At 34.6% G+C, this 27,245-nt stretch overlaps 1 protein-coding gene across 1 annotated transcript in view; it reads right to left on the reverse strand.

Annotated features, from left to right (window-relative positions):
* LOC306887841 (CUB and sushi domain-containing protein 3-like) overlaps window positions 1–27,245 on the reverse strand; it is a gene marked incomplete at both ends in the record, with an annotated part of 269,530 nt that overhangs the window by 97,147 nt on the left and 145,138 nt on the right. The window contains 6 exons of the mRNA XM_079445841.1: window positions 482–578; window positions 1,615–1,739; window positions 9,501–9,704; window positions 9,896–9,991; window positions 11,497–11,610; window positions 22,931–23,047. Coding sequence (XP_079301967.1) covers window positions 482–578; window positions 1,615–1,739; window positions 9,501–9,704; window positions 9,896–9,991; window positions 11,497–11,610; window positions 22,931–23,047 — 753 coding nt within the window. The remainder of the gene's footprint in view (window positions 1–481; window positions 579–1,614; window positions 1,740–9,500; window positions 9,705–9,895; window positions 9,992–11,496; window positions 11,611–22,930; window positions 23,048–27,245) is intronic.

A 27,245-nucleotide genomic window follows, 5' to 3' on the forward strand; every position in this document is an offset into this window, starting at 1 on the left:
CAAAAAAAGTTGATAAAAAATTTAATAAAATAAAGGTTAAAAGGCTACAGTAGCAAATAATTAAAATCTGTCTTTGACTTCTGAGGGCTTTGAGTTTTCAGCACTACACTGATATTATTCTGTCTCCAACTTATGCCGAGAGCTTCACCAGGGAAACTTGGAGTTGGAGTTCAATCCTGCTGCTTATAAAACTGTTGATCCATGATATCCCACGACAGCTCAAATATTGATGTGCATTGGATGACAAAACAAATCTCTAGATGAAAGCCAGGCGGCATGAAGTTACAAAAAATAGTCTTATTTCACAGATGCGATACATTGAGTTTTTTCAGACTGACTAGAGTGTGCAAAAAAACACGACTCCAGGGATGAGTGCGCAACAGTTGTATTTGCAGAATATATTAAAGTCAACCTGGTGTGCTTGGGTTATTTGGAAAACAATATCAAATTTAGGTAGAAAAACAGATGGTTTCCATCTTACCCGAATAGCTCCCTAGACGTGGAGCATTGCTGTCGACACCATCGTAAAAGTCTAGAGAGTCCCAGTTGTGTTCGGTGGAAAAAGTCACAACTGTAATCTACAGAAAAAAAAAAAAATATATATATTTTTTTTTTGAGTATATTATTGAGTATACTAAAGTCCTGGGTGAAGTCTGTCAAATGTATATGTTCATTTTAATCATGAGTAAATATTGTGACTAACCATTGTGACCAGATTGGTGAGTTAGTAGGTTAAATTCAAGACCTATGTTGGATTAATTTGTAAATCATTCAGTCTGCTCTTGCTAACTAGCTCAAAGAAACAACTGAATGACTACATGATGAATAGGCCTGCAATTAAGGTGTAAATATTTATTATATAAATCTAAATAAAAATGAGCCACTTCTGGTGTGATAGGAACATGTACTGTATGGCAGAAAAAGACAATGCTAAATGCATATAATAAAATGAAAATAGTTACATAATCATGCAATAATTAAATAGGCATATACATTTTTTAAATGAGGAGAAAACACCTCTCATCTCTTCTGTTGTTGATGTCAAAGGCTGTGTAATATCACTTGGTGATATGACTAATGCTAAATCAACATTTGGTCCAGTGTTTGTTCCATGTGTTTGGATGATGAATCAATTTACACAATTTTCCTATTCAGTTTATTTCATGTTAATAATTTTGCATATTGTTCGGCCTAAGCAGTATAACGATAAACAATCCTGCTACTGTTTTTGATGTCCAATGTAAAGCAAAAGTGGGTGCCTGATGCAAAACCAGATGAGAAGCACTGCTATACATTACACTAGATATAGCATCAGCCATTGAAAACACATTTTGGTTGACCATTAATATATTAATAAATTTTTTCCCCCGTCTGTATTACAACATATCGCATAACTATATAATGCAATATTACCTGCTTAAACTTCAAAAGTTGTAAGGAAGGAAAAAAAGGTAATATTCAGTAATACGTAAAGTTGAATAATGAAGCAAACTAATAATAATGGGATTCCCTTGAGAATATTTGAATCCTCTGACAAGTGTTAAGTAATCAGACACCCTAATCATAATCTACAGTGTTTTTCAGAAGACACACAAAAAAAGGGTTTAGTCTCACTTGGATACCGGTTCCCTCCGGCACAAAGACCTTCCAAACGCAGTTCAGATGGTTGTCATAGGGATCGGGGTAACCCGGAGACAGAATGGTCCCGCGGCGCATGGTCAGAACTCCTCCGCACGGAACTGAAAGACAGATTTAGGGGAAAAAAGACAGACTAAACATGGCAGAGAGGCACAACAAACAAAATCAAGTAGCCTGATGGCAAAAACTGAGAGACTTAGAAGGAGCTTCTTGCCCCAGGCCATCAGGCTCCTAAACTCTAACTCTGTGTCATAACATCACTTGACTCCATGTAAATATCAATATATCAATAAGCTATTCATAATTTTTCTACCTCATATTGCTGCTATTATATACCCTGTACAACTTTTTTGCACATTCCTCTTATATTACTATTTATGTCAACAACATACTGACCTACACATTTATATTTATATTTTTTATTTTATTCTTTTATTTTTTCTACTGTTCTTTTTCTTAATATTTGTATACAATTGCACTGTCCTTGGAGCGGACCTGACTTGCATTTCACTGCTGGTTATACTCTGTATAATTGTGTATGTGACGAATAAAAATCTTGAATCTTGAAGTAAACAAGCCCTTTCTGAGCCAAATATATGGAAAACAAATATATAAATTAGTGCTGTCAAACGATTAATCGCGTCAAAAATAAAAGTTTTTGTTTGCATAATATATGTGTGTGTTCTGTGTATATTTATTATGTATATTTAAATACACACACACACACATGCAGTATATATTTTGAAAATATTTACATGTATTTACATCTATATTTATATTCATATAATTGATACTATAAATAAATAACATTTAAACAAAAATAACATTTTTCGGAAATATATACATGCATGTGTGTGTATTTATATATACATAATAAATATATACAGAACACACACATTATGCAAACAAAAACTTTTGTTTTGGATGCGATTAATCACGATTAATCGTTTGACAGCACTAATTTAAAATATAAATAACAGATTACAAAGAATTGCATAATTATGTAAAAAAATAAATACATTTTTAGCTTTAAAATAAAATGTATATATTTAAATGTGGCATGAAGTCAACATGAAACAATATTCACAATCCATTTGACTGTTTTATCATCACTAAACATGGTAGAGAAATAAATAAAGCCTTCTGAAATAATGTAAAATGAAAAAAGAAACACATAATAATAGTAACAAATCATGCTATAAAGAGCAAATTAAAAACCTTTAAACATTTTTTGACATCTTCAAAAGTGTTTGCTAAGAAATATAACTTAAGCAGTATAAATTTAGGTGTTTAATAGATACTGGATTCCAGGAATGGATCTTAACTTCATATTTTTATAAGAAATATAAGCTTTTGTGTGCGATTCGTATTATCCACATTAGGGTTAAATTCAGACATTTTATAATAATAAATAGAAAATTAAAACAATAATACATGCCTATTAAAAATAGAACACTTAAATATGTAAATAAAGTAAAGTTAAATAAAGCACCTTATATATTACATGACACCTTAGAAGGCCAAATAAAATGAACACGGAACACTACTCGCAATCCTTTTTACAATTTTGGGCTGAAAAGGAGAGTTGTTGAGGCAGAGCAAGTTTTCAAGTTCAAGAAAAAAGGCCTAATGCTTATATTGAGGGGATATCTGAACAACAACCAAAAGAATGTATTCTTTTTGTTGCATAACTACATGAGAGAACATTATTGATTCCCTTACAGCCATAATATTTTCCATTCTAAACTGAGCTGTATTCTAAAGCACTGTGAGAGAACGGACTGCTTTTAATGATGCTCTTGCTGAAGTAACCAACCAACAATCAACTGGGTCGGTCCATCCTTACCCAACTCCAGTGGGACGTCATTACCAGGTGCAGAACTGAAGTGCCACACATTAATGTTAATGCATGTCGTCGCATCTGCTTTAATCTAGCACGGACATAACATGGACTAGTTATGCATTAAAAAAGGCTCCTTATTTTTCATGCATTACGTCCCGGGAATTCGAACGACTTCTTCCATGCAGTGTCCTGTATGGTGTGGCCGCGGCTGACCTTCTGATCCCCGAGACCTTCATCTTTTACATAGGCTTCGTCCTGCTCTGCTTAAAAGCATTATGCATTCATCATTTTCAATTATTCAACCTTGCACTCCTTCTATTTGAAGTTTCCTCTCATATTTCAGCCCACTGAAGGGAATCCTTTGAGCAGCGAGAAACTCTTATCTTCTGAAGAGTTGTCAAGCTTAAGTGCAAGAATAATGATAGTTTTGGTCACAGGCAGCCGGCAGAATTCAATCTATGTAAAACCGGACACTTGAGCGGATAAACAAAACTGCCTATTAGCCGACATTGCAAGGTATAGAATTTAAAAGAATGGTTCACTCAGAAATACCATTTATCATTTTTTTTTAACCCCTATGACTTTCTTCTGCTGAACACAAAAGGAATATCACTGTTGATTTTTTTTGCAAGTTAGTGAAGATAAGCATCATTTGAATTGGTACAAATATTTTACACTGGTCTGTTGGAGTATAAGTGAATAAAAAAGTGCAAACCATTCTTATAATCAGCATTTTCTTGTCTTGTTTCCTTTCCACACTGACAAATAGTTTTATCTTGTTCAAAGCATAAACATATCAAATTTATGCTTAAAACAACAACAAAATCTGAAAACTATTCATTTAAGATGTATTCACTGAAAACTACTTACTGATTTATCTTGGTTTAAAGATGCTTTATGTTTGCTGGAAAACATGACAAAATACTGAATAAGAAAGTGATTTATTGCACTAGATACATTTACGCCTTCTTGAGAACTTGCAAAGCATAACATTTTCATCATCAGTAATTGACAAAGATCCCAAGGGCTCGTAATGTATATGTTAAATTGCCGCTGCTGTATGTTCACAATCACCGCATTGTGCTTTCTAATTGACCAGAAACACGTCACTTCAATTTTCCATTTTCATTAGCGCTTTCAAAACATTCAAAGCACACAAACATCACCTAAGAACAAAAGCAGGGGAGAAAAACAAAAAACACTCTAACTGGAATAAATTGAAAGGACGAGAAATGAATCTTCTGGCAAGCCTGACATTTTTTGTCACCTTTGGAGGGCTCAGTAAAGCAATTTTTATTTGCTTGCTGAGGCTTCGCCAGACATTGTGCTCAGCACCTTTTGTGTAGCTATCAATAAGCGCGAATCCTCTCTGGATGTTAACTACCGTAAGGGCGTTCTGTCTTCACAGGCAGTATTTGACGCTATCTGTCAAAGGCACCGAGGCGATCTGGAGGCCCGAGTCAATCACTTCGTTTTCAATCGCCAGGTTCACCTCCGGGCAGCACGTCATCGCTTGTGTACCATGCAAAAAAAGAAATACCACACATCCGTTTGTGCTTTAGTCTTTACTTTCTTTATTCTCCTTTCTGTTGCCTGGATGAACACGGTTAAATCAACGCAATTATTCAGTTGACTTCCATTTGGAGCGCATCTATATTCCACAGGTGATGTCCCACGCGCTCTCACGCCCCCGCTATAATCAAAAAGGTTTCCAGCTACGTTAATGTCATCATTAGCAGCTGGCGCTCAAAGAGAGGATGAGCACATTGCTCTGGGCAGAGAGCAATTTCATGTAAATCAATGGAACGTGAGGAGCTGCTACCATAACTAGAGGTTAACACACATGTGGGTAAAAGCTAATGTTAACACTTGATCATGGGTAGTAGACACGTGTTGTTTGCTTTGCTAGCAATGCTAGACTCCACCCGCTTCATTAACTCTGCACTCTAGAAGTTTACTGTATGTCTACATATTGCTGGCTCTTTTTTTTGTCCGTGGATGCATTTAGCACAGCTGTATTATACTATATTGAAATGGCAAAATAATGTTGTCACCCTGTTTCAGATGAATGCTCCAATTGCAATAAATTTTTATTAGTAGTAATATAATTGCAGAATTAATTAGTAATATAATATAATATTTTAATAAAATAAATTACATTTCAATTACAATTTTATTTCAGATAAGTAAATACTAAATATTAAATTAAAATGGCAAATTAAGATTAATGATCAATATTTTTATTATTAATAATATAATATTAATAAAATGTATTATTTCAATTTAATTACTATTTTTACTATAATTATTTTCATTATAATTTTAAAATAATTCTTATTTTTTACATTTTAAATGAGTAAAAATACTAAACAACAAATTAAAATGGAAAATTAATGCCGTCTCCTTAATTTAAAACAATGCTTTAATTGCGAAATGTATTATTAGTAGTAATACAAATGCTGAATGAATTAGTTTTATTAATAATATAATATTTTAAGACAATTTATGTTTTAGATTAAGTATTAGATGTACTAAATTATATTATTAATAATATAATATTCAAATTATTTGGGTTGTAATTTAATTATTATTTTTAAATTTTAGATTTGTAAATACAAAACATTAATATTACCTTGAACTATTACAGTAAAATTATTGTTGTCACTCTAATTTAGATCAATGCTCTATTTGCAGAATTACGTAGCATTAAAATACTAATTTAGATTAATTAAAATATAACTATATGGTATTTTAATCAAATTAATACAATTTTATTTTAATTATTATTTTAGATTTTGAATTGTATATTATTATTTTTATATTAAACATACTAAAAAGGAATTATTAGATACTAATTATTATAAAGTATTTGTTATATAGAGACATTTCCCTTTAAACAGCTTCAGTGTAGTTAGCTTAGCTACTTTCATACAGGTTCTTCAACACCAACGCTCGGTATTACCAAAACTATATCTTTTTAATACTAAACTGAATCCAATGATAGCAATCTTTCTGCAGCACCAACTCAATTCGCCAACCCTCTGTGTGACTGACAAGTGACGGCAGATGTGTGTCAAAATAGATCTGCCTATTATCATCCCTAATAAAAGGCTGGAATGGAGGCGGAAGGGGATCCGACACATCTGAAACTGAACCCGTGCCTCCCACGTGAGGACCACGGCTCAACATGTCAGACTGTGTGCTAACCACTAAGCCAGGACATTAGCTGCTGAATAATGAGCATCAAAATGTCCCCAAAATAATGTGCGTACATGTTATTTTAAGAATTATTTCAGGAGACAAGACATAAAGTGACACAGGTGAATCTAGTAATGGACACATGGACCTCCAGCACCTGTACAGAAAATGCCATAAAAAAAGAATTACGTGGAGCGGTTACCAATAGCAACCCTGTGTGCAAAGCCCACACACTGTAAAAATGAATATAAAACTCCCGGTGATTCATTGAGGCTTTTCCCTTTAGCGGAAATAATCAATGATAACAGGAGTTACTGTCAGAGGTGCGGCGTTTGATATACCCTCTTACAGCACCACCACAGAAAGGAGGGATTTGATCATTTTCAGTTGCTAATTTCTGGGAGTTAAAAATTTATACTTTTCATTGGTTTTTAAAATTAAATGTGCTGGTAATTTACTCACCCTCAAGCCATCCAAGATGACTTTTTTCTTCAGCAGAACAGTAAAGAAGTTTTTAGCAGAAACTGTAGTCCTTGGTGATTCATAATATGCAAGTCAATGGCTGCCATCACTTTAGATTCAAAAAAGCATATACATGCAAGACAAAATTATTATTCATGGCTCCTGACGATATATTTGTCAGACTTGTGTCCCCATGTCCTGAGTTTCCCTCCCTCTTATGTCCATATATGGTTTTTCCTGTTCCCTTTAGGTTCTTCGATTATGATTCCTCCCAGCTGTGCTTGATTTCTACCCCACCTGTTTCTGTTCTCTTTGATTAGTTTCCCAGTATTCTTAAGCCTTGGTTTTCCCCGTGTCTGATGTCCAGTATTGTTTGTCTAACCCCCGAGTTCCATGTTCCTGGTGTTGGCGTCAATAAAAAGGGATTATTGAATATTCTCCTCATCAATTTTGAGGTCTTATGAAGTGAAACGATCGGTCTGTGCAAGAAACTGGATGTTATTAGCAACATTATTACCTGTAATCCAGAACCTCAGGCAAATAGAGTTTGATTCTTTTCCTTAAACTGACTCTTTCAGACAGTTAATTTCAATAAAAAACAATGTTATCAGTAATGTTCAGTTTCTTGCACAGACCAGTTGTTTCGCTTCATAAGACCTCAATATATTGTCATGAGCCACAGGTGTTAATTTTGTGTTGCCTGATATGCTCTTTTATGACTCCAAAAGTGCCGGTAGCTGTTGAATTGCATATATATATATATCAATCACCAAGGACCACGGTTTAAGCTAAAAAATCATCTTAACTGTTCTACTGAAGGAAAAGGCCATCTAAGGGTAAGTAAATTAACAGTAAATTTCATTTTTGGGGGAACTATTTCTTTAATACTGTTTATAAGGCTTTAAAAAAACAAGCCTATTAAATCCAAGGATAAGAGTGAAGGTGAAAGGATATCAGGAGAAAAAAAAAACAGTAAGATATTGAGTTCTGTACTACAAAATCATGATTATTTGCGCTATATGCTGAGAAAATGATGCCGCATTGTTTGGAGAGCGTAAGGATGGCGGCTTTGCTTCCAGCGCCTGTTGATTCTCTCATAGGAGCATTTCTATTAAATTGTATGAGGTCACAGCTAGAAGGAAAGTATTCTGTCAACTTGCATCAAGAGATTTACCCGAGATTCGCATTTACTTGAAATTGCATTTAATGGGGGCCTCCACACTGTGTGAACGCTCCTGTATCCATTAGCTCCCAGCACATTTATTTTTAATAAAACCACCTCAAATCTCTCTGGCTCTGCTGCGCAACATAGTGAGTGACTTCTAAGGACCAGCATCCAAACCACCATGGAACTACATACGTGACTTAACTGGGACGCTCTACAAATGCAGAAACTCATACAAATAGTGCTCCACAGATTCAACTCACAATTGATTTCAATGAAATCTCGCATTAACCTGTTGTTAGGCAAAGATTGTGATAACTGAATTACTTAATCATGCCTAAACATTCACAGCACACACAAATAATAGGTAAAATAATGCAACATTTCTTAACTTTGATGATAATGTATATATTATATTAATCTATGATATAATAACAATTTATAGATATTACTATAAAAATTATAAATACAATTAAATAATTATTTAAGTTAAATGTTAGTAATCTAGTAATATCTAAAATAAAATAGCATGTAATTGAAACATATATTATATTCCGCTTGATAAATATAATTAAAATATATATTTGATTAATTTAGATATTTCTATTTCATTGTTATTAATGTATTTATTACAACATACTGATGTAACAATATACATGTATAAATACTAACATAAAATTCATAATTACTATGAATTCATAATTTCAGTAATCTAGTAATTTTTATATATATATATATATATATTATCATTTTACTGATATTATGAATAATACAATTTAAAAAATGCAATTAAAGTATACCATTAAAGTATAAATTTCTTTATTTTGCTGTGGTAATTTCATTTAATCTAATCTAATATAAAATAAAATAAATACTACTGTGAAAATGAATAAACACTACTAAACATATACAAACACATAAACATATACTTGAAATATTTAATTCATGATATGTCTGATCAACTCTTTTGCAGTGCATTATGGGTTTTGTGGGGCATTTTAGAAGGCTGTAAAATCATTTCAAAATAGCCTGGGATGCACCTAAAATGCTTCCTTACGAGGGCAGCGCTCTAAGTTTTGGAACAGAGCCTCTTTCTCAGCCTGGTCATCTGGTCATAGCTGACGTCCACGCCACAGGTCTTCCCCAGCAGCAGGGGGCAGTATTGAGTGCACAGACGTGTGGGGGTGTACATACCGACACATGTTGGCACAGTGCCGTTCCATTGGGCCAGTGTGTTGGGCACTGCCTCACACCTGATGGCACTGGCACCATGAAGAGTGTAACCTGGGTTACACTCGAAAAGCACCACCGTGCCCAATCCAAAGTCATTCCCAATGCGCTTCCCGTAGCGAGGTTCGGGCACGGAGCTGCACTGGGAAGCGCTGGTCCTCGGTACAGCTGCAGAAATGCAAGAAGAAAAAACAAATATGTACTACCATTCAAAAGTTTGGAGTCTGTAACATCTTTTACATTTTTTACACATACAGAGTTATTTAATGCATACAGAAAACATGTTGTGCACAGTGTACATATTGCATACTGCAAAAATAGCACAAGTGACCTTAAGAGATTAGTTGAGAAGTACAAACCTTGATACACAAAATGAAAACCTTTAGCTGTGTTTGGTCCCTCGGTTTTGAACCTGATGGTGATCTCATTGGCAGAGCTCAGCGGCAACGGCTCTCCTATCAAATGAGAAATTTGAGGAGGTGAGGAAAAGAAAAACAGTTCTGTTATCTGTCTGCAGCTACAACAACAGCATAAATGAGACCATCAATACATCTGCTGAGTGCTGCCACATCGACAGGGTTAAAGGAATTCATGTGTCTTCAGTACACCAACAAGAGCGGTCCAAAGGTCTGAGTGAAAATGTGTTGCATCCTTTTATATTTTAATACATTTTATTACAAATTATATACATCAGTGTAATTTAACTGAAAAGTTGAATAGAAAAAAAAAGAACTTTTTGGGGTAATGCATTACTAGTAACACGAGTTACGTAATCAGATTACTTTTTTCAAGTAACTAGTAACACACATTACTTTAAAATTGACAGCAAAATATCTGAGTTACTTTTCAAATAAGTAGTTACAAAAATGACTTTAGTTGAACATCACATCTGTGTGTGTGTTGTTTTTTGTTGTTGTTGGCTTAAATAAGAATGTTATTGCATTCATTTACTTTTTGTTAGCAAGCCCAGCCTGGGTGACAAACAGTAGCACAAGGGTAATGTAATGCATTACTTTCCATAAACTGAAAGTAATGCAATTAGTTACTTTAATGCAACATTGTAATGCATTACTTTTAAAAATAACTCTCCCCAATAATTAATATAATAATAATATAATATGTGACCATGGAGCACAAAACCAGTCATAAGTCGCACAGGTATACTAGCAATAGCCATTGCTATATACATTGCATGGGTCAAAATTATCGATTTTATATATCGAATGGTAGGAAATTTACAAAATATCTTCATGGAACATGATCTTTAATTAATAGCTTAATGATTTTTGGCATAAACGAAAAATCAATAATTTTGACCCACTCAATGTATTTTTGGCTATTGCTACAAATATACCCCAGCGACTCAAGACTGGTTTAGAGCTCCAGGGTCACATATCATATATCATATCATATCATATATCATATCACATCACATAATGCAATGGAGCATAAATCTAAATTAGAGTGACAGTATTAATTAGCCAGTGTAATTTAATGTTTAGTATGTGATATTTAACATTTAGTATATCTAATATTACATATAACAATAATATAAAAGTATATTATATATTTTATATGATATATACATTCGTTAATTATAATGTTTTACATTTAGATTTTACTAATTACTAATATTTTGTATATCATATTATGTTTTATATAGAAATAGTGCAGAATATAAAATTACAATTATTTTTTTTATTTCAGATCAAAATCTTAACCGTTTATTTTCATATTTAAATGGCGAAAAATCACAGATTTTCAATGTGGTCACAGATTTCTGGATCCCAGCTGCATGTCAGAAGCACATTAACAACAACAAGGCATTCAGTGCAGCGGAACAGTTTTGGGAATGAGATCTGACTGCAGCAGTCCTTCATGTGGTTTAATAATGTCATCTCGTCTCGGCAGACGTGCCTTTAGTTGGTCACACGCGGTGGCGGTAAACAAAGCCTTTTACCTGAGTGAGAGCCTTGCGCAGAGGTGAGGAGCGCAGACTCCGTCGAGGGCCCGTCAAAGATCTCCAGCACATCATTTGGGGTCGTCTGGAAGAACATAAACTGGCCGAAGAGAACTGTAGTGAGAAACAGAGGGAAAAAGAGTCTTCTTAAAAAACATTCACTGTTGTTTAATGGCCGTAACTCATTTGCTTTAGTATATAAGACCTGATTACTATTTATATCTATGCAGGTCAGTATAGCATCTCTACAAATTTTTCATCAGCTGGCATCACTTCCCAAAGGAAGATTTTTGCTGAGATGTTGGTCTTTCTTATAGAATGAAATCGAGTCAGCTTGAAATCATACATGACCTTGTTTACTTTACATGGACAAAATGAGTTAGAGGTAAATCACAGCTGGCAAGATAAGAGTTTAATAAAAGTTGGCTGTTAATGCAGTAGTAACACAATTTATTTCTCTTTCTTTCTTTCTTGCTTTCTAATCAGTGCTACATGAATAGAGAATAACAGTGGTGGCAAAAAATGGTAGGAGAACTTCAACACCCACAATGCACTGGGCTTCATCAGAATATCCAAGAGTGGTAGCGGTACGATCTGTAGTTTTTATAAAACTACAGCTGACAAATGAGCAGGATATTGTGATGAAGCTTACAGAAAAATAATGCAATTGACACTGTAACAGTACAACACTGATTGAGAATCTGCAAATTATTCTCTAGCTGTTGACATGCATTAATACAATAATTGAATGTGGATAGATCATTAGTTTATGAAAGAATCTGATGAGACTTGTTTTAGTTCATATGGAGATCATTGCCTATTTGTTTGTGTGTGTGTGTATTTATTTATTCATAGAAATAGTATTTCTATTATTTAAAAAAAGAAAAATTTATTAATTTTATATGAATTTTTATTATAACAAATCAGTTATATTTGCTAATATAACTATAATATAACTTGCTAATGTTAGTAGTTAGAAAGTTAGAAGTGTAATTATATGGTATTTTTAACAAGTAGTCCTAGAGCTAATAAAACTTCCAGTATATGACACCTTCAACGATATAGCTCATATTTCTGACCCCCTTATAGCAGTGCTCCCAACACAATCATCACTTATTGAATTTAGCAGTAACCAACTCTACTGAAGTCACAGCACAAAAGCCCTAACAAGAGATTCAAACTTCTGCAGGGAAATGCAATAAATTAATATTGCAACTCTAAATAAAGCTATAAACCAGCAGAGGAGTCGATACTCAAACTCTAAAGAGAGTAAGTGAATCTGGTTCGCCCGAGGGCCTCGCAACAGAGTCTGCCTTCAGGCAATCGCCGTACATTAGACAGATGATAACACACTATAGAACGCCAGAGCACAAGGTGAGAAAAACAGCGCCATATGTTTGTCATTTCCTATGAATAATTCACAGTCAAACTTGCTCGCTTGTTTTACTTTCAGGCATTTAAAAGAAATATATTTTCTGTAATTGGACGAGGTATGGCAGTTGCACATTTGTTTCGTTTGAAATCAGCAGCACATATTTTAAGACAATTTCAGCAATACATGATTTTAACCTGAGGTGGCAAAGCAAAGAAACTGTGAACTCACACAAAAGACTGTAAAATAACAGAAAAAAGTACTGACAGCTAATTATCGGGACATTATTTTACTGACACCCCTTTAAGAAATGCAAAATTCAAAATACAGGTAAAAAACACCTGTAAAAAATTAGAGTGTAACTTTCTAGAATTTGAAAAGAAAAAAGCAAAAATTAAAAAAAAATGTAATACTTCAGTTTCATTATAAAAAAACACATTTCTGCTCACCAAGGCTGCATTTATCTACTAAAAATACAGTAAAAACAGAAATATTATGAAATATTGTTACAATTTAAAATTACTGTTCTCCATTTGAATATATTTTCAACACTGATAGCAATAAGAAATGTTTCTTGGAAGCAAATCAGAAAATAATTTCTAAAGGATCACGAAATCAAGAAAATCCAGCTTTGCATCTCATGAATAAATTCCATAATTCTGTAGTCTATAGAACAAAAACAAAGTCTATAAAAAAAATCCAATGTGTTAGGAAAAATATCCTTTATTCAATCAATTCTATGTTGCAATGTCATACGATCTCTACTCCAAAGCAAGTCTGGGATTTTTCACCCATTTATCGTCCATCGGTTGCAAAAAAAAAATAAAAATAACTATTAAATGTATTAATATCAGGTCTATGGAGACATATCTGCAGTTCAACAATTAAACATCAAATTACAATTATAAAACATAGTTGAGCAATAAAGTATAAATTATTTTAAAATAATAAAAAAATAACCAAATAAATGTATTTAATTAATGATACACAGTTTTTTATGATTTCAAAGTGTTATTGTGGTCTTATTTATTGATTAATTTATGCATGCATTTATGCATTCAGAATGAGAAATAGTTAACATATTACAGACATGTAATTATAAATTACAAAGACAAATAACATGGATTACGAATAAAAAATTTAAGTATTATTTAATAGCCACATCAACATTTTTAACAGTAACTGGTCCTAAATCCAGCTTTTCATAACTGAATGTCAAACATTAATCATCATCTGATCAGCTGTCACACATGTTCACTATGGACAGACGAACTACTTGATGCATTGTGTTTTTACTAATTACACCTCATATATCAGCTCCTTTTGCAGCCACCTCTATTATCAGCAGTCAATAACAAGCCCTCAGTGGGAGCGTACGACTCCTGGAATTAATATTTCAGCGAATGAGATGCCAAAGTCCCTTTCAGGCATGTGGTTTGGCAAGCTTATCCAATCTTATTATAATGCAGGTACAGGATATTAGTCAACAAATCAATATCATGCATTCACTGCACGATTAATTCTGACAGACACAAAGGCTGCTGACTAATTGGCTCTTCTGTTGTTTGTTATACAAGAACCATGTGGTGTTTGATCTTCACACAATGTCAAATAAGTAACATTATTCTCCGCATGCTCCGTACGGAGGTCACACATGCCATCTGGTTGGACATTACCATCCCCCGAGGACTGGGAAATGAAATGCAATGCAGGACCAATCAAAATGATCTGAGCTGGACATTAACACGAAGACTCGAACATCGCAGGGGCTCGTCAACTTTAATGGTTTATTAAGGAAAGGATATGGCACTGTCGTTGGCTAGGCAACCTTTTTCTTTCTCGACAAGGAAAGCGAAGACCATTAAACCAAATCTAGCAGACATCTTTACAGCTGAGGTCACCATTGTGTTCTAGAAGGGTAATGGTGAACGGCTGTTCTTGTCCTTACCAATCTAACTGCACCTCTAGGCTTTTATAGTGCTGGGCGATATTGTGTTAGACCAGTGAACAAATAAATCAGCGGTGGCTCTCAGCGAGGTTTCATTTCAGGCAAAATCTGCTGTCTAAGATGAAGGACTAACAAAAGAATCGACTTTTTCAGCTGCCTTGGTTTCAGACGTATTTTACTCATTCATTTATTTTCATATAGCATTTCAGAAAGCTGAGCTGGAAAATAAAACCAGACAGCTCTGAGATGAAACTGATGGATTTAAATATGGTTTGAAGCAAAAATTATTTGCAAATCAGAAAAACAGTACAAGGATGCACACTTAATTCTTGAATTTATTCTGAATGAATGAACTACTCATGATATAATCAAATAACTGACAGTACAAAATAAAACTAATAATACAACCACTGATTATATATATATATATAACACAATAGGAAGTTGCAAAATATTCATACAAATATATAAAACATGACAAGATATCAGTAACACTAGACTACTGATAATTTTAATGCTGTTAGACATTTTAAATAGTGCAACTTTAGCCAAAATCTATTTATAAATATGTATAATTGTTATAATTATTACAAGTAAACACTAATAATGATAGCTAGTTATTACATTAACTTTGGCAGAAAATTGCAAAATTATAGACAGTAAAATAATAGTAGATAATAGACAGCAAATAATAAAAAGTAAAAAAAAAAATGCAACAATAACAATAGTGAAATTATTAATTACAGAGTGAAAACTATATATATAGGCTAGTAGAAAAACAGAAACAAAAAATGGTAAAATAATAGTAAATAACAGATCGCAAAAATAATAAATATAATAACAATAATAATCATTGTTAAAGTACTAATTACAGAGTGAAAACTAACAAAAAAATAAACACTAAATTTCAACACTGTTAAAAAACTTAAATGATAGTTAGTACATGAAGTTTGTCAGGCATACAATACTAAAACTAACTAACTACCTAACTTATTAACTAGCTAGCTATAGCTAGCTAAATAAACAAACATACTTTAAAACTAAATTTTTTGTTATTCACTTAAGATTCAACATTTAAGTGTTTTTTTTTTTTTTTTGCATTACTGTAAACATGACAGCTTATGGCTTATTGCCGCAGAATCATCACCCAACTACCTCACCACTTTCTCTACTGGACAGAATAAATGGTTTTGTTCTTCCAGGAACCCGACTGTACTCTATTTACAGCGCTAAGAATGAAGTCTTATGTAAGTCTTTGATTAACACGTACATTCAAGGTTAAACTACTGCAAAATTGCCCATCACATTATCCACATTATTTCCTGCACAGTGAGGAGTACAAACATAAAAAAGGTGAAAAATAAGGTCAATACCATACACTCCTTCAACAACAGAGAGTCAGCAGGTGGATTAGAGGCTAACTAGACCTCCACGCGACAATGAAGGGAAGAAAGGAAAAGGCCTGGAGCTCAAACTGCATCCCCATCCAGAGGGAGGCCCAGTGCTACGCCTCAATGCTAGCACACTACAGAACTTCAAACGCTTGCAGAAAACATGGATATAAACCCCCACCGCTTTGAAACAAACTCGCTGTCAATTATTCAAGGTGGCGCAACAGACAGTAACAACAACAACTACGACAAACATTTGTGCTAGCAAAGCGGCGGAGAGCTTAAAGTCGTATTGCAGCAGTTAAAACTCGATTCTTCTCAGCATGTTCCCTGCTACTAACCCACCAGGCTAGCCGCAGGCAATGTTCACAGACCCCGACGACTTGCTTTCCAGCGACACTGAAGGAAAAGTTTCACACTCGAGAGTTAATGCTTTAGATGGTCCTCTGCCCTCATCGTGACTGCTGGCCCACATCGGTTTAAAGTGCTCATTTAAAAGTTCATAATTTCATTTTTGGGGTCTGCTAGAATACATTTACATGATTTAAAGAGAAAAAAACACTTATCTCATATCTACATTGCTGCAGCACCTCTTTTCACTATGTTTTAGTTTCTGCCTCGCTAACTCTTGTGCTGAGCTGAAAATCGAGCCTTTTAAAAGATCTCTTGTAAATCTCATATCTTGGATTTTATCATCTTGTATTCCTTCAATAAGCACAGGTTTTGTATTTCTTTTTGCAAATTACTAATCATAGGCCTCATTGATCTGAGCTCACGTAATTCAGTTTTCAAGTGAAAAAAAAAAACCTTATTAGTGGATAATTTTGGCAATGTTCATTCCAAAACTGAGGGGCATAAGCTCAGATCAACGAAGCCTACGATCAATCAGAACTTTCCAAAAAGCCCAGACTGCTCTGATTGGTCAGCTGAATCAGTCTCTTGTGATTGGTCAGTTGCTCAGAGCATGTGCTGACATTTAACGCATCGTACCATAATTGGCTTCATCAGCAGTTGTAAGTGCACCACAACTTTTAGTGTTTTCTCTGTTGGAGAGATCCTGGTGTGGACTTTCAGGTTCTTTAGGGAAGTACGCATTTAGAAGTTGTGAAGTCGTAATTGTGAGGTGTGTTCCAAGGTACTTTGGTCGAAAAAAGATGGCAAGTTTTTTTTAACTCTACTTCAACAAAATGATGAATAAAGAATGTGCATCAAGTGTGTTTTTGCTTTTTTTTTTAATTTAATTTACGAAGGTGTCACAAATTGAATTGTTATACATTCTCATAACTGTAATTGTACAATACTGTGGTATTTTGTACATGGAGCTTATCTAGTTTTATTGTAAATGGAAAGAAAGAATAATTTCACTTATTTGAATAAAATTACCATCAATACAGATGCTGCATTTGTGTGTCCCATAATTTCTGGCTGAAAGGTTATGGTTTTGTTCATTCTACTCGTAAATATAATCTTTATTGAATGCATCATTTATGCTTTGCAACTCTGCAGATTCACATGACTATTAAGTCAAATAAAAAAGCTCAATAGGTGCCTTTTAATATTTATTCAGAGCTCAGTTCTTCAGTACTGGCTTTCATGTTAATTGCATTAACCCATAGTTTGGCTCGAGTGCAACAATCGTGAACGACTGATGTCCCCACTCAGATGTGGAAATGAACACGTTCGGGCGATCGAGTGTACGACGGCTTTGTTGAATCCACAGCTATGCACGTGGGCGGCTGCAGTCGTTCGCCGCTGTTTGATGCGACAGAGGCCCGCGGGCACATCCTCACGCTCATGCGCACAGCCAACGTACGCGACGATCCAAATTTCCTTGGGGCCAGATTTTTGCGCTCACGCTCTCTGGAACATCTGCCACCAGTTTAAGGGGGTGTGAATTTGGACTGTTGACAAGGAGCAAGTTGGGATTAGCGTGAGCAATGCAACTATACATCGAAGACATTGTGATTGGCATAAAAAGACCCGGGCACTGCATGAAACACGAAGCTGTCTGCTGCGGTTTACATAAATCTAATAGAGTCCCTAATGTAGTAGCTCTCATGACGCTGCCAAGATTTCTCATACGCTGGAAACGCAGAGGGACTCTGTTACAACGGGAACAGATTTTCTGCCGTACTGCCCAGATGCACAATATACGGTTGGTCGACAACTTTCTATAAACATGCACGCTGGAGTCTAATATGTACAATTCATGCCTACGGCGCTCGTTTGGCAGCTGTGAATAATTCAGTTTTGCTCTCAAAAGACAGATGCTATTTAAAAAATGTCTGGATTTATTATTTGTGACAGAATAATTAAACATTAAAAGCTGGCCAAAGAAACAGAGAATGGCCTTATTATTCCGTTCAAAAGGTCCTGTGTAATTGACGAGCTTAAATGAGAAATAAATTCTTCCGACAGTTCAGAGGCGAAAATATCCCTAAGTTAATGCACCATCATTTTATTGTTCTCCAACATAATGTGTAACAAAAAAAAAAAAACATTAATGGACATTTTGGCTGATGAGTTTTCCTTTCAGGTATTACAGTCATACAATTACTTCCATAACATTTTACTTCCATAACACGAGTAACAAGAGTAGTCAATGAGGAATATTAACACAAAGAGATTAGATTGTGAAAAGTAGGAAAGCTTTTATTATTTAGGCTATTTGTTTATTGGCTTGGGAATAACATGATCTGAAGAGACATTCACAATTAACTTGGCAACTATTATTAAGAAACGATAAGTTTGGAAATTATGTTTACTTTAAATTTCAAAAAGAAGTATACATATAGTTTGAGATCAGAACAATTCTTTGATGCTTTTGAAAGAAAATTACCATTTATTTGACCAAAAACTGAAAACAGTAATATTGTGAAATATTATTATAGCTGTTTTCTATTTAAACATATTTAAAAAATGATGCAAAACTGAATTTTCATTTTCATTTTTTTTTAAATACCTTTTTTAATTAGCTTGATGCATTCTTGCTGAATAAACGTTAAAATTGACATTTTTAAAAATATGTCCAACATCATTAAAGTGATGCACAAATGGCAGGACAACATTTTGTCAATCACTCTTTATTTGACAATGTGCCGACAAGCACCCCTCACTTTAAATATGTTCGTCAAATATATTCTGATTGGCTGTGACTGTTTCACATCATTCTGCATTTTCACAATCGGTGTTTAAAGACAAATTACTGCTTGTTGCTGCAAACTTGCCTGGTTAGGACACTGAAAAACACTGTTATTATTAATAAACACCAAAGTCAGCCAGAAGACTAAATCTATGAGTTTCTAAGTAAAACTGCTTATTCTCGCCTCTTCGTTTTGTTGCAGTTCATGAACCCAAAGTTTTGCTGACCGGATATCAGCCTCTTTGAATGATGACAAGTTTTACCATTTCTTTGAATTCATTTAAGTCAAAGAAAAACAGTTCAAACAATCTATTGGAATGATTTGCCTTAAACATTTGTACAAAAATACATAAGGTACTGTCCTTGAAGTCACAACAGAGTGAAAGGCTCTGACCATGTTCTACTTTGAAACTCTCTGAGATGAGAGTTTTTTTATTTTTTTTGGAGAGTTAAGAACTTCAAGTTCTGTTTGATATGATATTTTAGGAAGACCTTCAGTGGTTGGTGTTCTGTATTCTGTCTCTCTCTTCCTACAGACAGTTACATTTAATCAGAACACTTTCATAATCAAGTCAGACTCCCCACGGCATGGTTCTCTCATTTTATAAGCATTCACAGGAAAACATTTAGTCGAGTTAAAACAGACTTATTAATATAAAATTCTGCAAACTGAGAGAGTCTGAAATTGATAAAACACATGAAAGAAGGGCCATTCAAATTCCTGTTAAGTCAAATTAATTTTAGGATGTGTCTTTTCACACTACAGATTTTGCCGGAAACCCTTGTCTTCATGGACAATTCATGTAAAGTTTGAAACTGATACGAAGGAACTTCAAAAATGATTCACAATTCATTACATATACTGTGTGTTGCCAATTATAAAATTATGCATTTCTCATTGCTGCTTGCATTCGGGACATTTATTGCAATGCATTGGTGGCAAACCAACATAAGCGTTTGTTTTTTTGTGTGCATCTAAATGTTGGCAGTAAAAAAACATCAACACAAAGACACAAATAAAACAGCACAACTGGCATGTTCTTCTCACAGTCCCTTGCTACAGTGATAAACAGCTGCCACTAGAATTCCCAACGGTACGCACATTGATGATGAAATCAGAACCAATTATTATGGTATGACAGGCATCATCTAACTCAGCTACAGACCAAACAAACCAAAAGTCAAAAACAATTAAATGCAATAGTCATCTCAAAAACAAGTGGATGAAATTAGATGTGGGGTTGCAACTAGCAAAAATGCTTTCATTTAAAAATAAATAAATAAAATAATATAATAAGATTATGAAGTAAATTATAAACTATAAACTAGATGAGTGAAGTTTGAGAGTTGAAACTTTGAAGTTGGCTTGAGAAAAGCCTGAATGTTTGAAGCAATTGTAAATGCTTGAAGTTTAGATAGGCATGATTTAGCACAAAACATCCACTTTTTCCCTGACAAATCCTGGCCAGGATTTCTATATTGCCTAAAATGTCCAGGTTGTCATACTTGCTGAAGGCAATGATCAAAAAGTAGAATCACTTTTGACTTTGTAGATCTCACCTTCTCGTGTGCCACGATTGGTCGATTATGTACAATGCCTCAATGTTACTGGTCAAACTACTTTTCGATTAATACTTTCAGCAAGGAAAACAAATCCAAAACCTAGACATGTTAGGCAATATAGAAATGCTGGCCAAGACATGCCTGTGAAAAAGTGGATGTATGCATGTTTTTAACACGATCAGCATGTTGTTGGCGTGTTTCAGCATTATTAGTCGTGGCCTAAGAGTCGGACTTGTAATCCAAAGGTTGCGGGTTCGAGTCTCGGGCCGGCAGGAATTGTAGGTGGGGGGAGTGAATGTCCAGCGCTCTCTCCACCCTCAATACCACGACTGAGGTGCCCTTGAGCAAGGCACCGATCCCCCAACTGCTCCCCGGGCGCCGCAGCATAAATGGCTGCCCACTGCTCCGGGTGTGTGTTCACGGTGTGTGTGTGTTCACTGCTGTGTGTGTGTGTGTTCACTGCTGTGTGTGTGCACGTTGGATGGGTTAAATGCAGAGCACGAATTCCGAGTATGGGTCACCATACTTGGCAGTATGTCACTTCACTTCACTTATTAGAAAGTTGTTAGCATGTTTTTAGCTTGATTAGCATGTTGTTGACATGTTTTAGCATGATTTAGGCTACCATGTTGTTCTAGCATAGTCATGAACTCCTTGTTACTATAGTTATAAAGTGACATTTTCAAATTAGTAATGGAGGCTTGGGCTCAGCTGTTAAGATCTGAATCCGTGGCCAGAAGGAAGTAGGCCTAGTTCTGCACAACAGAGGGGTTTTAAAGACACTCTGTTGTTGTCTTTTTTATTTACACACTTGTGCAATCAAACTGTTGTATAAACACTAAATCACACTCGTAGCAGTGCGATATGACTGTATATCAACATACTGTGAAATATCACAGCCATATGGCATCGTCGCTCTTGTGATAATGCTCATAAGAAGTATATTATCAGAAAGTCACTTGATCACTAGTTACATTTAAGACTTAAAATGGTGTAGAAATAACAGTGTTAGTGTTGTAAAATTCATAAATTTTAGGAAAAAATAAATACACGTGAGCTGTAAAGTAAGCCAAATACCCATTTTTAACCCTGAGCTGAAAACAGGCTTAGAGATTTTAACATTTCATTGCGTTTATTTTGAGGTTTACACAAAAACACCTCACAAGCGGTCAGACTTGTGGACGCCACAGTAGACAGTCTCGTACATCACAATGGAAACGCTGGCTGTCTAACTTCAGCAACTTTAGAGTCACACAAAAAACTTGCATTTGAAGATCCTGATCAATTGTGTCTCATCTCAAGGTTTCATTTCAGCCCTGAACCTTTCACAGGCTGGTCAAAGTACAATAAAGTGCTATTTGTTGTGGCCCACAGCTACAGACCACTATGAACAACAAAAACAATCGTAGTTAAAGCTCCGTAGACTTGAGAGCTGAAGTTTCTTCAGTTCATGTAAGGTCACTAAAGCAGTTTCCTTTGTTTGTTTCTGGATGGTGTGGTATCTTGCTGTGCACAATGTCGCTTGTTACAAGGAAAAACTACATAAATACAGTGCGTACATGCATAAAATATGAGGCTCTGACAAATAAGCCTCTGATGTGAGGATTTAAGCTCCAAACATGATCTCAGTTACCCTAGAGACTTAAAGTCCAAACCATTTCAGAAGTTCTGATCCTGCTGGGCCGCACTGATGCCCCCAATGTTCGGCAAAACGACTCAAGAGGCGGTCTGTAAAAAGTCGCTGCATTTTGATTTTAGAAACCCATTAAGACTGGCATTGCTGCAGAAACATACTCAAACGCACATTCCATTTGTGGCTACTGTGCCTATTCAATTACAGGAACACCAATTCTCAGAAATGAAAAGAAAATTTCCTTTTTTTTCCCCTCCTCACTAAAAGGGTTCTTTTCACAGCAGCACACGTATGTTCTGGATAATAACAGCATAGGGTCTACAATCAGTAATGCTTGACATTCACTTAAATTCATTTGCGGTCAGGTTGAAAGTGTATTTCTTACCGAACTCTCCTGGCACTGAGATCTCATACACACAGGACTGGCTCGTGGTGTAGTTGCGAGGATAGTTTGGGGACAAAATAGTGCCCTCTGAACCCGTCGACCGGCTTCCACATGGAGCTGGAAGAAACAAATAAAGGTGTGTGAATGCATGTATATATCCAAAACACATCCAAACACTAAATCATGTATTGCTTGTTTTACAGACCAGTTAACATCTGGATCACTCTTTCTTTTTTGTTTCAGTGTGTTTTCAAATTCAAACTAGCCAGACTCTTTTAAAAACGCAACATATATGGTGCAAAAGCACCAAAAACACAACAAAACAACATCTATTTGTGCAGGAACATGTATTAATATAATTTTGAAATAAAATATTCTCTCTCTCTATATATATATATATACAGTATATATGTGTGTGTGTGTAATTAAATATTAGATTAAATACTTAAATTGTTGCATAGAAGTTGAAGCACTAAAATTACTATAAAGAAAAATACAAGCCAAACAGAAATTAAAAAATACTTTGCACAAAATTACTAAAATTAAAAATAATAATAAATACTATAATAGTATATAAATAATACTAAAATAACATTATTGTGATGCATTGTTTCCTGCAATTGTTTAAATGATTTCTCAACAATTATTTATTGATTTAATTATTTTTTCATTTTAGAGCCACAATTTTAGAGAAAATGTTTCTTTATAAAATTATGACGATCAAGTGTCCTATATGTAATTACATTATAGCTGAATAACACTGCAAAATTTAAAGCCTTATAAAAGTTCTTGAAATAAACAGTGTCATACCGCCTTGAAAGAAATGTTCATGTTAATAATAAAAAAATAATATATACTTTGCTTCTGACACTTCATTTAAAAACATGTGACATAAATAAAATTTTCAGTTTTGCTAAAATTATTTGTTTTTTACAGATAAGTCCCAATTTAAGGCACCGATAGGAGACTCCATCTCATGCCAGTCTATATTTTTCAAAACAAATGTGTCAAAAATAATAAGTATATCAATAAAATAAAGTCAAACTTTGCTTTGTGGAAAGTGGAAAAAATGAGTCCACCTTTAACTCAAGGTGAGGAGAAACTCTGTACCTGAACCATGTTTAACAAAGGCTACATACAGCAAGGTGTAAATCTATATAATGTGGCACGATATGACAGCTGTGGAAGGAGCGCTAGAGTTATAGGGGGCATTGTTAACAGCGCTCAGTCATTCATCAACCAGCTAGAACAGAATTATAGGCCTGACAATAACACTTTTCAATCTCATACTTTAAAATACAACCTATACAGTCTTAAGATACAGTCTTCATGCAATCATCGATTAGAGGCCGTTTCAATTATTTCTTCACAATAAGTGAAACAATTTAGCATAATGCAAGAGAAATGGGCAAAAATAATTGTGGCAAAAGAGGGAAAAAAAAGTGATTAGGATCTAATGGAGCAGGCAGAAGCTTTCCTCCAGTCATACGACTCCGCAAAATATAAATCGTTCTTTCGAGTGACATTTATAGCCTTTGACTTGCACAAGTGGGAAAACTGCTGCCCCGTTTGCATTATCTGATGTGAAATTCAAAGTCTCAGTGTGGTTTTATTATTGCTGATCCCACAATATTCTGTGGTGAAATATTAATTTCAGAGGATTATCAAACAAGATGCGGTGACAGAGTCAATACGTCAGAGCGCTGAAATCATTCACTCCTGAGTGGAAGAACATCATCATTTGTGACTCATGTTATAATTGTTCATCTCTGCAGATGACAAGAAAAGTGTTTACAATGTTTCATGTCAATTTAAACATCTCCCAGCTCTGGAGTTTCACAAATCTATAAATGTAGACTGCGTCTCAAAGGAAGAAGTGCACACATGCACTGTACAGCAACTATACAATTACTTTCAAAGGGTGCTAATTTCTTTCCAAATGTGCCTATATTATTGAGATTTATCTTTTAACACTGATGACACTTGAGGGATTCATACACAACTATTACAAAAGCTTCAAACAGCAACATGATGCATTAAAGATCTGGGGGTGAAAACTTTTGAGAAGGATGATGATGTGTACATTTTGCTTAAATATCTTATTAGTCGTGGCCTAATGGTTAGAGAGTTGGACTTGGACTTGGCCGGCAGGGATTGTAGGTGGGGGGAGTGAATGTCCAGCGCTCTCTCCACCCTCAATACCACGACTGAGGTGCCCTTGAGCAAGGCACCGAACCCCCAACTGCTCCCCGGGTGCTGCAGCATAAATGGCTGCCCACTGCTCCGGGTGTGTGTTCACGGTGTGTGTGTGTGTTCACTGCTGTGTGTGTGCACGATGGATGGGTTACATGCAGAGCACGAATTCCGAGTATGGGTCACCATACTTGGCAGTATGTCACTTCACTTCACTTCACTTATTATTTCATTCAGTACTGCCCTTCAGAAGCTGCAGAAATTATTTAAATGGTTTCCCAAGAAGACAAAACAAGTACTATTTACCCTTATCATTCAGTTCCAAAAGTTTTCAACCCCCACTGGTATAGTTGTGCATGTGTCTCTCAATTGTCCTCAGCGTGAAAACATGGATGTCAAAATCGTACAGTCACTCTTGGAAAGGGGTCAAATAGAAATATGCTGCTAGGAAAATAAATAATGTGCAGGATCTGGAAGATTTTTCACAAGAACAGTGGGCAGTTCATCTGCTTATGACAAACAACTTACACAAAACAAAGAAACAGACATCGATCATACAGCTAACAACAGACATTAAGTATCACGTTCATAAACTTTTGAACAGGGTCATTTGTGTAAATTAATTTATTATTTTGTCTGGTGGACTATATGCACACATAAAATATGTTGTATGAAATAGCTTATTCAGAGAAGTACTGAAAGGGAAAAAAGAACTGAATGCAATTTTTTTTTATTTTGTCTTTTGTTAAAATTCTTAACATTTTGAAGAGATATACACTGCCCTCCAAACGTTTGGAAACATCCCGACCTTCCTAAACCTTCCAACAAGACAATGACCCCAAGCACACTTCCAAGCTGTGCAAATCCTATTTGGAGAGGAAAGAGTCAGCTGGCATCATGTCTGTCATGGAATGGCCTCCCCAATCAACCGACCTCAACCCAATTAAGCTACTATGGGAGGAACTGGATGGTGATGTCTGTAAGAAGTGTCCAACCAGTGTGAATCATCTTTGGGCAATCCTTCAGGAGTCTTGGAGTAATATATCAAGTCAATGTTTGAATAAACTGACAGCTCAGATGCCCAGATTATGCAGAGCTTTAATAGCCGCTAATGGTGGATATTTTGATGAATCGAAAATTTACGTTTTTTCTATAAAATATAAAATATGTTTTCATAGTTTGTGTTGTCCCTTATCAGTGCAAAATTATCACAAATTAAAAAGGATGTATGCCAATATTGTCCAAAACCCCACTTTTCTAGGGCGTTTCCAAACTTTTGGAGGGCAGTGTACACTAATTTGAACTTAAACGCTGTAATTTCAGTTTTGTGATACTTAGAATATCATTCAGTTTTTAAAACTGCCAATTAATATCCAAATATCTAATGCAATAAGTAAAATATAGTAAAAATAGATAATAGTTATCAAATTATCATGGAATGTTTTAAACACTTTTCATAACTATATGAACTGAAAGAATGGTATTTGAATATTTTCATTTATATGCAGTAATCAATATTATTTTAGTATTACTTAGTTTTAATACTATTATACTTTTTATTAACAGTTTGATTAATTATTTCTATTTTAATGTTTCAGTAATTGTGTTGTGATTTTGTGATTTTTCTATATTTTAATTAAATATTGAATTAATTTAAATAATTGTAATTTAATTTTTTTCAGTTTTTAGTACATCTAGATACACTAAATGCAAACTAGAAATGCTGCCTTAGCAGCTAGCTGAAATCAAAAAAGTTTTTAAAATATTCTATTTTAGTTAACATTTATCAATTTAGCTATTATCTATCTTTCATAATATTTTGATACATGAAGATCCAACAGTACTTGAATTGATTCACATAAATTAATCTTTAAAACCATGTTGGACAAAGAAGAGATGCTATAAAACATCTCAGTCTTAACTCACACGAGAGAACAAAAGACTAGTCTGATAATCACACGTACTTCTGGAAACTTAATGGCCAAATAAAAAGCACTTTAACAATGTTGTGAAATCACTGCGACTATATTGTAAAGATCCAATAAATCGCACAGCTCTACTATGGACCTACATAAAGCCAGATCATAAGTATATTTCGTTCTGACTTCCATTGTGAAGGACC

This window comes from Barbus barbus (genome assembly GCF_936440315.1).
Source record: "Barbus barbus genome assembly, chromosome: 21".
Taxonomy (NCBI): domain Eukaryota; kingdom Metazoa; phylum Chordata; class Actinopteri; order Cypriniformes; family Cyprinidae; genus Barbus; species Barbus barbus.